This window comes from Schistocerca nitens, chromosome 7 (assembly GCF_023898315.1).
Source record: "Schistocerca nitens isolate TAMUIC-IGC-003100 chromosome 7, iqSchNite1.1, whole genome shotgun sequence".
In the NCBI taxonomy this organism is placed as follows: Eukaryota; Metazoa; Arthropoda; class Insecta; order Orthoptera; family Acrididae; genus Schistocerca; species Schistocerca nitens.
The window spans coordinates 481,191,011-481,206,577 of record NC_064620.1 but is presented as its reverse complement, the minus strand read 5'-3'; the positions used below and the strand labels follow the sequence as shown (position 1 = coordinate 481,206,577).

At 43.2% G+C, this 15,567-nt stretch overlaps 1 protein-coding gene and 1 pseudogene across 1 annotated transcript in view; both read right to left on the bottom strand.

The window, feature by feature from the left end:
* LOC126194888 (zinc finger and SCAN domain-containing protein 22-like) overlaps window positions 1-15,567 on the bottom strand; it is an 820,246-nt gene that overhangs the window by 297,648 nt on the left and 507,031 nt on the right. Inside the window, exon 4 of the mRNA XM_049933238.1 lies at window positions 3,276-3,617. Coding sequence (XP_049789195.1) covers window positions 3,276-3,617 — 342 coding nt within the window. The remainder of the gene's footprint in view (window positions 1-3,275; window positions 3,618-15,567) is intronic.
* On the bottom strand, window positions 2,975-3,092 carry LOC126196072 (5S ribosomal RNA; annotated as a pseudogene).

The following is a 15,567-nucleotide window of genomic DNA, read 5'->3' as shown; positions in this document are numbered from 1 at the left end:
CTTCATCGTTATTACGCTGTGAGCGTGATTGATAGTGTATGTGCAATACTACAGAAAATTATTTTGTCATTATTAAGCAATGAGCGCGACTGATTTTTTATGCCCCATTGTACAGAAAACTGCGATTGCGAAACTTTAATTGCGAAACTTGCGTGGCGCTATTGAAGTGACTAAATAATAGCTATGCTTTGGTGAGTAGTTGGTGACGAGGGTACTTATAGATTAATATTTAGTTGAGTGCTAACGCAAGTAATCCCTAATTAAGCCAGAGAGTTGTTTTCTAATTTTTGCTTGTTCAAATTCTTATTTGAGGAAGCCGTTTTTTCATTGGCCGTTTTGGTGTCTGTGGTTAAGGGACGTATATTCGGAACTACGTTTTTTGATGTCCTAACTTTGTGTCCTGGGGCGAAGTCTTATTTAAATTTTGTTACATTGCGCAGAAGTGATTTGATGTCGTTATCCTCTTATTTCAAGCACTGCCTCCAAGAACTGTAATTCGACAGGAGATAAAGCTCAATTTTATTATTTATTGTCAGTTGTCATTAACGATATCTTATGTTTGACAACTTGTTTACGAAATTGGGCCCACACTTGCAAAACCTCCAACCTCACTCCTTCCAAACTCTACATTACAGCGTGATGTAGTGGTTGATTGTGAAACTCTCTTTTTTCCCTAGTGAAGCATGGCTGTATTTAATGGGATACATGAACTGGAAGACAGCTGACGGTGGGATCGGAAAAACCTCATCAGTTACATCGACAATCTCTACGAGACATGTGGTGTGCAGTTAGTGCAACTAATGGTTCAGTGTTTCCCCAGCAAACTATATCGTCTGACCGTACGTGGTTAATATGTTGCAACTATTTTTCAGGGAACTCAAAAATGGCTCTGAGCACTATGGGACTCAACATCGTAGGTCATAAGTCCCCTAGAACTTAGAACTACTTAAACCTAACTAACCTAAGGACATCACACACACCCATGCCCGAGGCAGGATTCGAACCTGCGACCGTAGCAGTCCCGCGGTTCCGGACTGCAGCGCCAGAACCGCACGGCCACCGCGGCCGGCTTTCAGGGAACTAACAAGACCTACAGTTATTTAGTACAATATAATGCAGGAACAATGCGTCTGTGACAATGTTGTGAGATGTTTTTCATGATAAGAACTGTCCACTGTGAGCAGATTCTACTGACACGCCTCTCTAAGATGTTTTAATTTTCTCGAACTCCTTTCTGAAGCCCATACTAAAAAACCCAAACTCCTCCCGAACAGGCCATGAAGGCCCAACGGTACCGACCGGCCGCCGTGTCATCCTCACCCATAGGCGTCACTGGATGCGGACATGGAGGGGCATGTGGTCAGTAGACCGCTCTCCCGGCCGTATGTCAGTTTCCGAGACCACAGCCGCTACTTCTCTGTCAATATATGACAGAGGGATAGAAAAACAATTAAAATCGCTCAAAAGAGGAAAGGCCGCTGGACCTGATGGAATACCAGTTCGATTTTACACAGAGTACGCGAAGGAACCTGCCCCCCTTCTTGCAGCGGTGTACCGTAGGTCTCTAGAAGAGCGTAGCGTTCCAACAGATTGGAAAAGGGCACAGATCACCCCCGTTTTCAAGAAGGGACGTCGAACAGATGTGCAGATCTATAGACCTATATCTCTAACGTCGATCAGTTGTAGAATTTTGGAACACGTATTATGTTCGATTGTAATGACTTTTCTGGATACTAGAAAATTTACTCTGTAGAAATCAGCATGGGTTCCGAAAAAGACGATCGTGTGAAACCCAGCTCGTGCTATTCGTCCACGAGACAGAGGGCCTTAGACACGGGTTCCCAGGTAGATGCCGTGTTTCTTGACTTCCACAAGGCGTTCGATACAGTTCCCCACAGTCGTTTAATGAACAAAGTAAGAGCATACGGACTATCGGATCAATTGTGTGATTGGATTGAAGCGTTCCTACATAACAGAACGCAGCATGTCGTTCTCAATGTTTGAAGTCTTCCGAAGTAAGAGTGATTTCAGGTGTGCCGCAGGGGAGTGTCGTAGGATCGTTGCTATTCACAAGATATATAAATGACCTTGTGGATAACATCGGAAGTTCACTGAGGCTTTTTGTGGATGATGCTGTAGTATATCGAGAGGTTGTAACAATGGAAAATTGTACTGAAATGCAGGAGGATCTCCAACGAATTGACGCACGGTGCAATTGAATCTCAGTGTAGACAAGTGTAATGTACTGCGAATAGACAGAAAGAAAGATCCTTTATCATTTCGCTACAATATAGCAGGTCACCAACTGGAAGCTGTTAATTCCATAAATTATCTCGGAGTAGGCATTAGGAGTGATTCAAAATTGAATGACCATATAAAATTAATCGTCCGTAAAGCAGATGCCAGATTGAGACTCATTGGAAGAATTCTAAGGAAATGCAGCCCGAAAACAAAGGAAGTAGGTTACACTACGCTTGTTCGCCCACTGCTTGAATACTGCTCAGCAGTGTGGGATCCGTACCAGATAGGGTTGATAGAAGAGAGAGAGAAGATCCAACGGAGAGCAGCGCTCTTCGTTCAGGATCATTTGGAAATCGCGAAAGTGTTACAGAGATGATAGATAAACTCCAGTGGAAGACTCTGTAGGAGAGACGCTCAGTAGCTCGGTACGGGCTTTTGTTAAAGTTTCGAGAACATACCTTCACCGAGGAGTCAAGCAGTATATTGCTCCCTCTTACGTATATCTCGCAAAGAGACCATGAGGATAAAATCAAAGAGATTAGTGCCCACACAGAGGCACACCGACAATCTTTCTTTCCACGAACAATACGAGACTGGAATAGAAGGGAGAAACGATAGAGGTACTCAAAGTACCCTCCGCCACGCACCGTCAGGTGGCTTGCGGAGTATGGATGTAGATGTAGACGTAGAAGTTGCTCCTCAGTTTGCGTCACAAGAGCTGCGTGCACCACGTTGCCAACATCGCTCGGCAGCCTGGATGGTTACCCATCCAAGTGGTAGCCCAGCCCGACAGCGCTTAACTTCGGTGATCTGACGGGAACCGGTGCTACCACAGCGGCAAGACCGTTGGCGAAGCCCATACTAACTTCGGTTAAAACCGCTGCCAGTATCCCAGAAACAGGCCAGTTGGCATGCAGTGATCGGAGCCAGAGTCACAAGCAATAGTTCCTGCGTAACTCCGGGTCGTGTTTGAAATATCCCGCCTGTGTCAGGAGCATTTGCTGAGCGTAGTGGAGGGCGCGCAGGGGGCGTACCTGTGTGCGTGCGCATGTGCCTCTTGAGCAGCGACGGCCGGTCGAAGGCCTTGCCGCAGACCTCGCAGGGCAGCAGCGTCCGCTCGCCGCGCGCCGGCCGCGCCGCCTTGGGCCCAGGCGCCGCCGCCGCCACGGCCGCCGCCGCCGCCGCCGCCGCCTCCAGCGCCAGCGACAGCGACAGGTCGCCCGCCGTCGACACCGCCGAAGACGTGGACGATGACGACGACGACGACGACGTGGACGACTCCCCGGACACGGACTTGCGCTCGTCGGTGTCGCCGGCGCCAGGGCTGTTGACGAGCACCCGCGACAGCAGCGACATCGACAGGTCCAGCGGCGAGTCTGCGAACATTGGCGCTGTTGTTAAGAACGGCTCAGTAGACCAAAGATACAACTCAGTTTCCCTGATAGCCCTTTTTCTCATAGAATTTCCTATTGTCTGTACCATTTCTCGTTATTTTTCGAAGGTGTAGCTACAGTTGTAGACTTCGTATATTAACAGAATACCGTGCAGAAGGGATGTTAGTTTATTTTATTTTTACTACTAGTTTCGGCATTCCATTGTGCCATCTTCAGGCCCCACATGCATATTTCAAAATAAACGATATCAGCATACTAGGCCAAACCTAAACCGTGTACCAAGTGCTTCCTTAACGGGGGTAGGACGTCAAACGGGGAGACTTGGAGCAGGAGAAGTACCACAGGACATTTTAATTTCTACTGTCTGTACTTTTACAAATAAATTCATAAAACTTTGAAAGCATGATCAGGAAGGATTCAGAATTCACACTCATAGCAGTGGAAGCTAAAAATCGTAACAAAATACGTTTTCTTACATGTGAAATTTCATCATTTCTTCACTTACTACTGGCTGCATTTGTTACTATAGGTACACTTTTCTTCCTAAGTAAGAGAGATTCTTCGATGAATTTTGCGCAGCATACAAGCAGTACTTACAGGTGTATGAAACTCTAGAATTTTCCAAATCTATTAAAAACTGTGGTAAAAATTGAGATAATTAACTATAAAATTTGAGTTTTTTCTAAACATGAAGTTTATAATGTAACAGTTCATTCATTTTTTCATAAATAAAATAAAATCTAGAGTTTCATACACATGTAACTATAGTTTATATGCTGCGCAAAATTCATCGAAGAATCTCTCCTACTTACGAAGAAAAGTGTACCTATAGCAACAAATGCAGCCGGTAGTAAGTGAAAAAATGATGAAATTTCACATGTAAAAAAACGTATTTTGTTCCGTTTTTTAGCTTCCACTGCTATGAGGGTGAATTCTGAATCCTTCCTGATCATGCTTTCAAAGTTTTATGAATTTATTTGTGAAAGTATATACAGTGGAAACTAAAATGTCCTGTGGTGCCTCTCCTGCTCCAAGTCGGCCCGTTTGACGTCCTACCCCCCTTAAAGGACCTGATCGCAGTCAAGTCTTCGAAGGAGGCACTTGGTATACGGTTTAGAATTCAACACATCCAGGATCATATCGCCCAGAATGCCAATACCATTTATTTTTGAGAGATGCATATGGAGCCTGAAGATAGCATAATGGAATGCCGAAACTGGCATTAAAAATAAAATAAAATAACATCTCAGTTGCACGGCTCTTGGCGAATATCATTGTTAAATAAGAATGATAACAGTACTGTAACGAAGTGTACTTAAGAATGTTGGTGGCAGTCGTGAATCATCTGACGATCCAGCCAAAAAGTACTATGTGCTCTGAGTGTGGGTGAAACATTTAGCCTTGGGTTTGGGTTGGTGAGGACGTGTAGTCTCTGCAGGATGACACTGATAGTTTCCCGAGCATATAAATACATCCAGGGACAGTCAGAACGAGAAACAATAGTCCATGTATAGCTCATTCAAATGTTACCTGTTACCAGCGTAAGCAACGGCGGCAGAGTGTGTCGTGGAACGGACACTCACAGCACACTAACGGCGTCGTAATGTATTCTCTGGACCTCTATGAAGAAAATGCATCACGTAACCGCCTTCTTACCTGCACGTCACTGTGTCAGCTTCCCTCAAAGAATATAAATTTAACCAGAAAAATAATAAATACTAAAAACAGGTTACGAATCGTTCTCAAATCATAGCAACCATGACAATAGGAATATCCAAAATTCGGAGGGGTGATCAATTCAGAGAGCACGAATCCTGAAGGAAATTGCGCTCCAGAAACTAGACAGTAGTTCCTGCTAAACGTTTGTTCCAGAACAAGAGAACTCTGTTAACTAGGAAATGCATTTAACATTGCGACAAGAAAGGACTTTAGCAAAACGCTTCATCTGGAATGCGCTACTCCACTGAAATGAGAAATGAACAACAGGTAAACATAAAAAGGGGGAAAAAACGGAAAACATAGGCAGCAGCTACAGCCGACACGAATGTGGTTTTGGAGGGCAGTCATACGGACGAATTGCAACTAGAGAGATGTAAATTAGGAAGTCCTGTAAGCAATATATGGAGAAACTTGTTGGGCTTGTTCTCTGGTATTCGAATGGATAGTAAATTTTTTAAGGCAAAATTCTGTGTGGTAACAATTCTTGGAAGATAAGGGATACAAATTTTACCAAGGAATGAAAAGTGATGCGAGGGAACATCTGAAGCAGGACCAATATGATGACGACAATGTTCGAGACGTAGACTGACTAATCTTGAATCTTGAAAAATGTTAAGTCATCTTGAAGATTCCGAATCTCCATTTCATGCAGTTCGAAATATCATGATCAGCACCGATAAGACTAACACAAGTTTGACATACAGGAAATCATTAATGGGGTGCCACATTGTGCTTTATTAAGCTCGGTACCGGACATAGCGAGAATATGCAAATGAAGTCAGTGTCATTATTTAAGAATTCATTATGAATGAGATAAAATCATGGAAAAAGAAAGTAATTTCAAGCTTGTCTTGGGGACAAGAAACGGGAATGATACTATTCAGAAGATACGTACATAAATTCAAAAAGTGCCTCTGAACACTATGGGACTTAACATCTGAGGTCATCAGTCCCCTAGAACTTAGAACCACTTAAACCTAACCAACCTAAGGACATCACACACATCCATGCCCGAGGCAGGATTCGAACCTGCGACCGTAGCAGTCGCGCGGTTCCGGACTGAAGCGCCTAGAATCGCTCGGACACAGCGGCCGGCTGTACATGAATTACTATATGAACAGTACAGTAGCTCGATTACAATATTTGCGTTTGTCCTAACGTTAATACAAACCGAGTAAATGATTTTGAAACGAACGAGTCGCTGCGTACTAAATAGTGATCGGTCATTAAGAATTATAATCCTTTCGTGGTAATGATCACCATCATCAGAATCAGCAGAACATATGAAGAAAGCAGATGAAGAGGTGTAATATCGTTTCAATAAACAACTACTTAGTGGAGATATTTACTCGCGAAAAACGTCCATTGCGAACCACAGAGTTTCAAAAATAAGTTGGTTTCTTTACGTGATTCTATCCAAACGTGAAGATAGTCGAAAAAGACAACAACTTTAACTGTCATCAAAACTAGGGCCGTAAACCTTGTTCCGGATTTGTTCAGCTGCAACCTTTTCATTAATTAGAGAAGGATAGCCTCAATTTAAGCAACCAAAACAAGAGTACTTAAACGAAACCTCGAGGCCGAGACTTAAACCGCGCTTCATGAATAATAAGCGTAATATTAAATCTGTAGACCACTTAGCATGAAATGCGCAGGCGGCACAGAACAAAGGTGAGCCGCGAAACAAACGCGTCGCGGCCCGCCTGCCACCATATTTCCATCAGCAGAATAATCCCTGATACATAATCACGAGTCAGATCTTCCGCGGGAGCATCTGGAACAAAGCTCGCTCCGTAAACATTTCACATTCACGCAGGCCATACCTTCTTCTCCTTCCACACCGCAGCGGAACGCAATCGGGGTATAAGAAGAACGGGGCGACAGCGCAGGGGGAAAAAAAAAGGGAAAAAGGGGGAATGTAAGGGCGGGAAGGAGAAAAGACAAGAAGTTGGCGAATCGCGGTAGCTCACAATGGCGGGCTGCACCACGGCGCTCTTTTGAAAAATTCCCGACGAGCGGTTGGAGTGGGCGGCGGGGGACAGTGCAGTGAGAGGCTGCTGATGGTGGTGGACAGTACAATAGGGCCGAGAGTCTGCTCAAGCATTCAGGGCGACAGCGGTCGGAGAGGTGGCTGCGATGGCCGCTACCGGCATAGCGCCGTGGCGGCCGGCGGTGAAGCGAGGGACGAAGTACGACTGATGGACATCGCGTAACAAATCCGTTACCATTCCAGCAGGCCGGAAACCAGACTTCTGCGTCGACGTCCTCGTTGTTAACACGGCTTACCCCGCGACGGCACTTCGTGTTGCGTCGAAGGTAGGCGTCTACGGTTCGTAGCCAGGGATACGCCCTTACAGTGAGCGATCAGTCCATCGCTCACGCACGTTGGTCAGCAGAGCTTGTTCCTAGCTGCTTACCTGTCCTGCCCTTTTCCGCTGATGGTCTTCCTGCACTTGTCTGTGCATCTGAAAAGCGTTTTTTTTTTTTTTTTTTTTTTTTTTTTTTTTTTTTTTTTTTTTTTTTTGACGCGTAGTGGTGGGCGACGGTTCGTTCGCTAAAGGAGCCCGTGAAACCAAACGACAAGGCCCAGTAGAAACTCAGGCGAGTGCCAAGTACTGACAAATAACTGAAATATAATTTTTGGTCTTAGTAGTGAATAATTCGTTACTTCCAGATTCAATCCCAGCGAAGTCCATAACATGTATTACAATTTTTCAAGAACTGTTCTTTCTACTGGTATTTTTCGTTCTTTTGCTTCTATTCCTCACTGAACATTCAAGAGTAATTCTCCTTTTTTTTTCATTTTCTTGGGAAACTGAAGGTGACTGGAAACCGTGGGATAGTAAAACTGTGTGCCGGATCGAGACTCGAACTTGGGCTCTTTGTCTTTCGCGGGAAACCACACCACCAACTGAGCTAGCAAAGCATGACTCACGACCTGTACTCACAGCTTTATTCCCACCATTACCTCGTCCCCTACCTTCCCAACTCCACAGAAGTTCTGCTGCGAACCGTGCAAGATCAGCGCTCCTGGAAGAAAGGATACTGCGGAGGTATGGCTTAGCCACGAAATTTTCTCCCTACAGCGTACTGTGCGATGATATGAAACTTCCTTGCAGATTAAAACTGGGCCGGCCGCGGTGGCCGAGCGGTTCTAGGCGCTTCAGTCCGGAACCGCGCGACTGCTACGGTCGCAGGTTCGAATCCTGCCTCGGGCATGGATGTGTGTGATATCCTTAGGTTGGTTAGGTTTAAGTACTTCTGAGTTCTATGGGACTGATGATCTAAGATGTTAAGTGCTATAGCGCTCAGAGCCATTTGAACCATTAGATTAAAACTGTGTGCCGGACGGAGACTCGAACTCGAGACCTTTGCCTTCCGCAGGCAAGTACTCTACCGAGATGCCCAAGCACGAAGGTGACTTTGTGAATGTCTTCTTATGATATACTCGTTCCATTAGAGTTCTGTGTTAATGATATTGAGATTATGTCTGCGAGCAACTGAAAATAAAATTCACTTTATATTTTGCCGTACGCGTTTCGTCCCAACTCGATGAAACATCTAGAGTACCTTGAAATGTATACAAATTTCCAACTACATCCAGTGCTTTTAACTTACTTATCCTGCTGTAAAATAAAACTATCATCAATCCGAAGATTGTTTTCGACATTCAAGTGCTTTACTGGTCATGGTCTCGTTGCAGATGGTATGCCGTTGCCTTCTTCCGATTTTTTTTAGACATAGGGGGAGCTACAGTTTAACGTGGCTTCCGAACCATTTTTCAAATCAACAAACATTTCCAGAGGAGAAAGGAGCGACAAGTGAGACATAAACTCCTAGGATCGGCATGTTGTCGAACCCGAGACCTTAGGATTTGAAGTCTGTCACTTTAAAACATTTCTTCTTGTTTCTTTTATCACGTTTCTTCGTGAAATACTCCTTGGGTACGCTGCATGCCTTCTTTCAAATTCAGTGGAAGAGAACTTAACTCTTTTTTTTTTTTTTTTTTTTCCAGAGAGCGGCCAGTTCCCTGGAACACAGCCGTTCTGGCACGCCTTATTCTACTGTGGTACCTGATTTGGTCTGACTTTCTCCGGTGGTGGAAGGGTTGGTCGATGCCGTCATGGACATCATTTCCAGGAAGCGTCGGTATTTTCTTGTCTTGCGATGGTCTCGAGTGAAGACGTTCACTTGGAGCCTCCCTCCGTGCACGATATAAACCTTAACGAAACGTATAGGCTAATCACAGGATCCATGAAACCCACACCACTGGACAAGCACTACCAAGGATCAGGTTTCAGAAGTCCCAAGCCTCATAGAGTAACTCATGAACATAACGAGCAGTTCAAAAATACAGCTGATGAGCGCGAACCACTTTACGGATGAAAAAGTCTAAAATCAAGATATCGGTTCCTTAATTACACCTTTAATGAACCCCCGATAGGCTAAACTATTTTAGAACATCCACCGAGTGATGCTGAATTAAACTCCAAGTCATGGAAAATGCTAAACCGTATCACAACTGGCGTAGGCCTTGTAACAGTCAAGCCGATAAAATGGAGCCTATTAGAACCCAATGACAATATGTGCGACTGTGGAGAAATACAAAACATGGAATGTCTTCTAACATGCCGAAATTGTCCTGCACGTTGCTTCCTAGCTGACCTCTGGCTAAACAAGCCTGAAGCTTTTGACTTGATCCAGTAATGGGCCGAAAAATTGACAGCTCCGGACACGATAAAGCAAATGTGGGACTTGAATGCTGTAAACATTTCTGGTCCTGGAGTGTTCGATATATTTGACATATAGAAAGTTAAAAATTGATTCGGCAGACAAGATACAGAATGAACATTTATCAGAAGAAACATGTGAGGAAAGAACATCGAACATCCTTACCCGTAAAAGAGGTAGGTGGATAGAACTTGCGGCATCCACTACTACCTTAACACTGGAAGAAATGCTAGAAGGGAAAAGGTGTGGGGTCCAAGAAAGGCTAGAATACGCGAAACGCCATTACAAAGTATAGTAGGTGTAAGGAGGAAAACACTCGCCCTACATGGATGGAAATGTACTGGGAGGGTGACATTAAAACAGATGAAGAACTGGCAAAAAAACGAACTGTGTCTGAAGTAAAATTGGTTTTTTGTACTTTTCTATTCAAATGCGTTGGTTTAGTTGAATTAAGGTAATGTGGATAATGATGAACTGCCTGTATAGATTAAATGTGTGGAACGCTAGCTTAAGAGACACGAATGTTAGGCAGACCCCTTTGGGGTCAACACGACGGCTTAACGATCACTGCCGTCGTATACCGTCCTCAGTGAGTGTGGTTCTTAGGCGGCTTTTTCAAGTTCGTTTGGAGAAACCCTGAACTAATCCCTAATCATCACTTCTGTAAATACGACAAGCAGTGGTTTAAAAGACAACACACGGACCAAAGTTTACGCGATTTATAGACAGATGGCACACACCGTTTCCCTCCCGGCTGGGCAAGAGAAAGGACATCTGACCACAAATTTAAAACGAAACAAATCTGCCAAGTCATGAAAACAGCGGACCCGGCACGACAGGAGGAACTCTAGGATATAGAGAGGATAAAAATAACGAAAATGAAATGAAAAACGGAATTAGTAATAATTTTAGTTTTAAGGGGGGTAGGACGTCAAACGGGCCGACTTGGAGCAGGAGAGTCACCACAGTACATTTTAATTTCTACTGTCTATACTTTTACAAATAAATTCATAAAACTTTGTCACCATGACCAGGAAGGATAGAGGACTCACACTCAAAGCAGTGGAAGTTCAAAAACATAGCAAAATACCTTTTTCTACATGTGAAATTTCATCATTTTTTCACTTATTACTGGCTGCATTTGTTGCTATAGGTACACTTTTCTTCCTCAGTAAGAGAGATTCTTCGATGAATTTTGCGTAGCATACAAGCAGTACTTACAGGTGTATGAAACTCTAGAATTTTCCAAGTCTATTAAAAAACTGTGGAAAAAATTTAGGTATTTAACTATAAATCTTGAATTTTTTCTAAACATGAAGTTTAAAATGTAACAGTTCATTCATTTTTTCATAAATTAAATAACTTCTAGAGTTTCATACACCTGTAACTATGGTTTGTATGCTGTGCAAAAGTCATCGAAGAATCTCTCTTACTTAGGAAGAAAAGTGTACCTATAGCAACAAATGCAGCCAGTAGTAAGTGAAAAAATGATGAAATTTCACATGTAAAAAATGTGTTTTGTTACGTTTTTGAGCTTCCAATGCTATGAGTATGAATCCTGAATCCTTCCTGGTCATGCTGTTAAAGTTTTATGAATTTATTTGTAAAAGTATAGACAGTGGAAATTAAAATGTCCTGTGGTGCCTCTCCTGCTCCAAGTCGGCCCGTTTGACGTCCTACCCCCCTTAATTCAGCTTATGCGTACATCGCTTCTACACGTGTACTCTACAAGACACTCAACAGTGTGTTGCGGAGAGTACTAGTGCCACAACCGTTATTACCCTACCGACATTTTCCACGTTTCACGAAGGTGAAAGTATACACGGTCGCGAATCCGTATTGGTATCGACTGAGATTACTCAGAACGCCATAGAGGAGAGTGCGACAGAAAGTCGAGCCCGGTCCAGGCCGGCGCTGCCTCGCGTTTGGCATCCGCGATCGTTAGGCAGCCTCTGCCGCTGCCTTTGTGGGGACCGCGCCGGCCGCTCTGCCTATGACGGATGCCGGAATGCAGACGCCCGCAACATTGTTGGCACTGCCGGAGGAATGCCAGGCACTCCTGAGGACCGGCCCGATCCTTACCAGGAGCGCCGGCTCCCACGGGGCGCTCGGGCTGTCCCAAAACGTCGCCTCCAGCCACTGTGGGAAGGCCCTCTGCGCTGCTATTTTGTCCTGCACTACCACTCCTTCCCACACTTTCTGGCCTACAACAACTATATGCCTAATTTGTAACCCAGTTTCATGAAGGCACGTTTACCTCAATACTGAAAATACTTCTCTGTAAACTAGGTCGCCAATGCAGGCTGTTGTGGTCGCAACCGACTCAGAGATCGCCGGTTCGACACCTTCTGATGACACACAGTTACTTAACACTAATACTATGAAGCGATATGAAATCAATACTGTTAGTTCTTCTCCTTCTGCTTCGTCTACAAATGGTTCAAATGGCTCTGAGCACTATGGGACTTAACTTCTCAGGTCATCAGTCCCCTAGAACTTAGAACTACTTAAACCTAACTAACCTAAGAACATCACACGCACCCATGCCCGAGGCAGGATTCGAACCTGCGACCGTAGCGGTCGCGCGGGTCCAGACTGTAGCGCCTAGAACCGCTCGGCCAACCCGGCCGGCGCTTCGTCTACACTTGCCGTATTAGGCCAGTTGTGGCTTGTAACTGCTCCCATGTTTTTCTCGGTCTGGCAGGATCTTTCTGTTTATGCTTTAATGTTCTTTACCTGAGGCAATACTGACCCTACGACTTACCTTAGAAAATAGATTAAGGAAAGGCAAACCTACGTTTCTAGCACTTGTAAACTTAGAGAAAGCTTTTGGCAATGTTGACTGGAATACTCTCTTTCAAATTCTGAAGGTGGCAGGGGTAAAATCAGGGAGCGAAAGTCTATTTACAATTTGTACAGAAACGAGATGGCAGTTATAAGAGTCGAGGGGCATGAAAGGGAAGCAGTAGTTGGGAAGGGAGTTAGACAGGCTTGTAGCCTCTCCCCGATGTTATTCAATCTGTATATTGAGCAAGCAGTGAAGGAAACAAAAGAAACATTCAGAGTAGGTATTAAAATCCACGGAGAAGAAATAAAAACTTTGAGGTTCGCTGATGACATTGTAATTCTGTCAGAGACGGCAAAGGACTTGGAAGAGCAGTTGAACGGAATGGACAGTGTCTTGAAAGGAGGATATAAGATGAACATCAACAAAAGCAAACGAGGATAATAGAATGTAGTCGAATTAAGGCGGGTGATGCTGAGGGAATTAGATCAGGAAATGAGACACTTAAAGTAGTAAAGGAGTTTTGCTATTTGGGGAGCAAAATAACTGATGATGGTCGAAGTAGAGAGGATATAAAATGTAGGCTGGAAATGGCAAGGAAAGCCTTTCTGAAGAAGAGAAACATCGAGTATAGATTTAAGTGTGAGGAGTCGTTTCTGAAAGTATTTGTATGGAGTGTAGCCATTTATGGAAGTGAAACATGGACGATAAATAGTTTGGACATGAAGAGAATAGAAGCTTTAGAAATGTGGTGCTACAGAAGAATGCTGAAGATTAGATGGGTAGATCACATAACTAATGACGAGGTATTGAATAGAATTGGGGAGAAGAGGAGTTTGTGGCACAACTTGACTAGAAGAAGGGATCGGTTGGTAGGACATGTTCTGAGACATCAAGGGATCACCAATTTAGTATTGGGGGGCAGCGTGGAGGGTAAAAGTCGTAGAGGGAGACCAAGAGATGAATACACTAAGCAGATTCAGAAGGATGTAGGTTGTAGTAGGTACTGGGAGATGAAGAATCTTGCACAGGATAGAGTAGCATGGAGAGCTACATCAAACCAGTCTCAGTACTGAAGGACACAACAACAACTACAACCTGAGGTACCAATCCCTCTGAATGTATTCTTTGTACATGTTCATTCTAGTTGCTTTTCTTTTTATCCAGTTCGCAATCACAATTTCCAACTCGTTTCGAGTATCTTAATTTCCTATTTTATCTATTCTTTTTGATCCTTTTAACGCTCTACGAAATCTCATTTCCGTTCCTTATATTTGCTTTTTTTGTCTTTCTTTCAATACCTACAGTTCATTAACACATAGCAGGGTTAGCAAAGCGATTATTTTACAGAATTACAGTCGTGTTTCTTCCTGTTTTTTTATTCCTTTAAGTTCTGTTAGTTGGCCTACAGATGTTTTCTAATCTACTTAACTTAATATGATACCTTCTTCGTATTCACACGATATTTTACACCCAAGATAATTTGCCTGTCCAATTGTTTTTTCACTAACTACTATCACTGTTTTCACTGTAGGTTTTCCACGATATATTCTACTTTTTCCATAATATATTCCATATATATTTTCTTTAGTCCACATACTCCTTTTTGCAAATCATTGTCTCTTTAAAAAATTAATTTAAGGTCATCAGCGCACTGTAGTGCATTTAGCTTCACCAAATTGATCAGTTGTCCCCCGGTATTTATCCCAGGGTTTCATCTGCAAACTCCATCGTCGGTGTAAATATTGAACATGGCAGAGAATAAACTACAGCCTTGTCTCACCCTTTTATTTATTTGTATCGCTTTCGTATACATGCCTGCTGTATTTATCATTGCCGATGTTTTTTTACACAGACGTTTGACAGCTGGTACAAGCTGTAAGAGGTAAACTCACCGCCCCGTTATTCTCCATAATTTTTCTTTAACCACTTTCTAAGAGCCTTCTAAAATCTATAAAATCATTAAGTATCTCTCTGTTAACCTCTCTTTGCTTCCCAGTAATCTGTCGTAAAAGGAAAACTGAATCAGTCGTTCAGCGTCCCTTCCTAAATCTGACCTGTTCCTCCACTAGTGAACTTTGTTATTTTTTGTCTTCTGTAGAAAATACAGTTTATATGATGTTTAAGTAAGCTCATCCTTCTGTAATTTTCATATCTTTTATTCCTACTTTCTTATATATATGTAGAACTTTTGCTTTCTTTCAGTTTTTCGGTGTATCTTTTTGCTTCCAGCACATGTTAAACGCTTGTAACAATTTAGGGTGTTTAATGGTGCTTAATATTTAATCAACTGTGAATTAATTCCACTTCTTGCTTTCTAATTTTTTGCGACTTTCACAGAAGCTTTGAGGTTTTTTCATTGTTATGTCACCTAGGACTTCTGTATCTTTTCTTTTCTTCTCTTCCATGTTGGCATCATAGTACTGTAGTGTTTAATTCACTGTTCTTTCACAATATCGTTGAAACGAATTATATCCTTGTGCTTATTGCAGCTCATGTTTGAAGTACATTCTAGTCATGGACATACGGTTTTTGCCACTTCGACTCGTCACGTCTGCCAGATGATGACCCACTCGGAATTAGCCACAGCAGATTAAAAGTGCTATTGAATAGTATACTTTGCTGGTTTTTAAAAAGAACAGCTCTCATACTACTACTAGTATTACATGCCCTGATTACGGCCAGTTGCAATAGCGG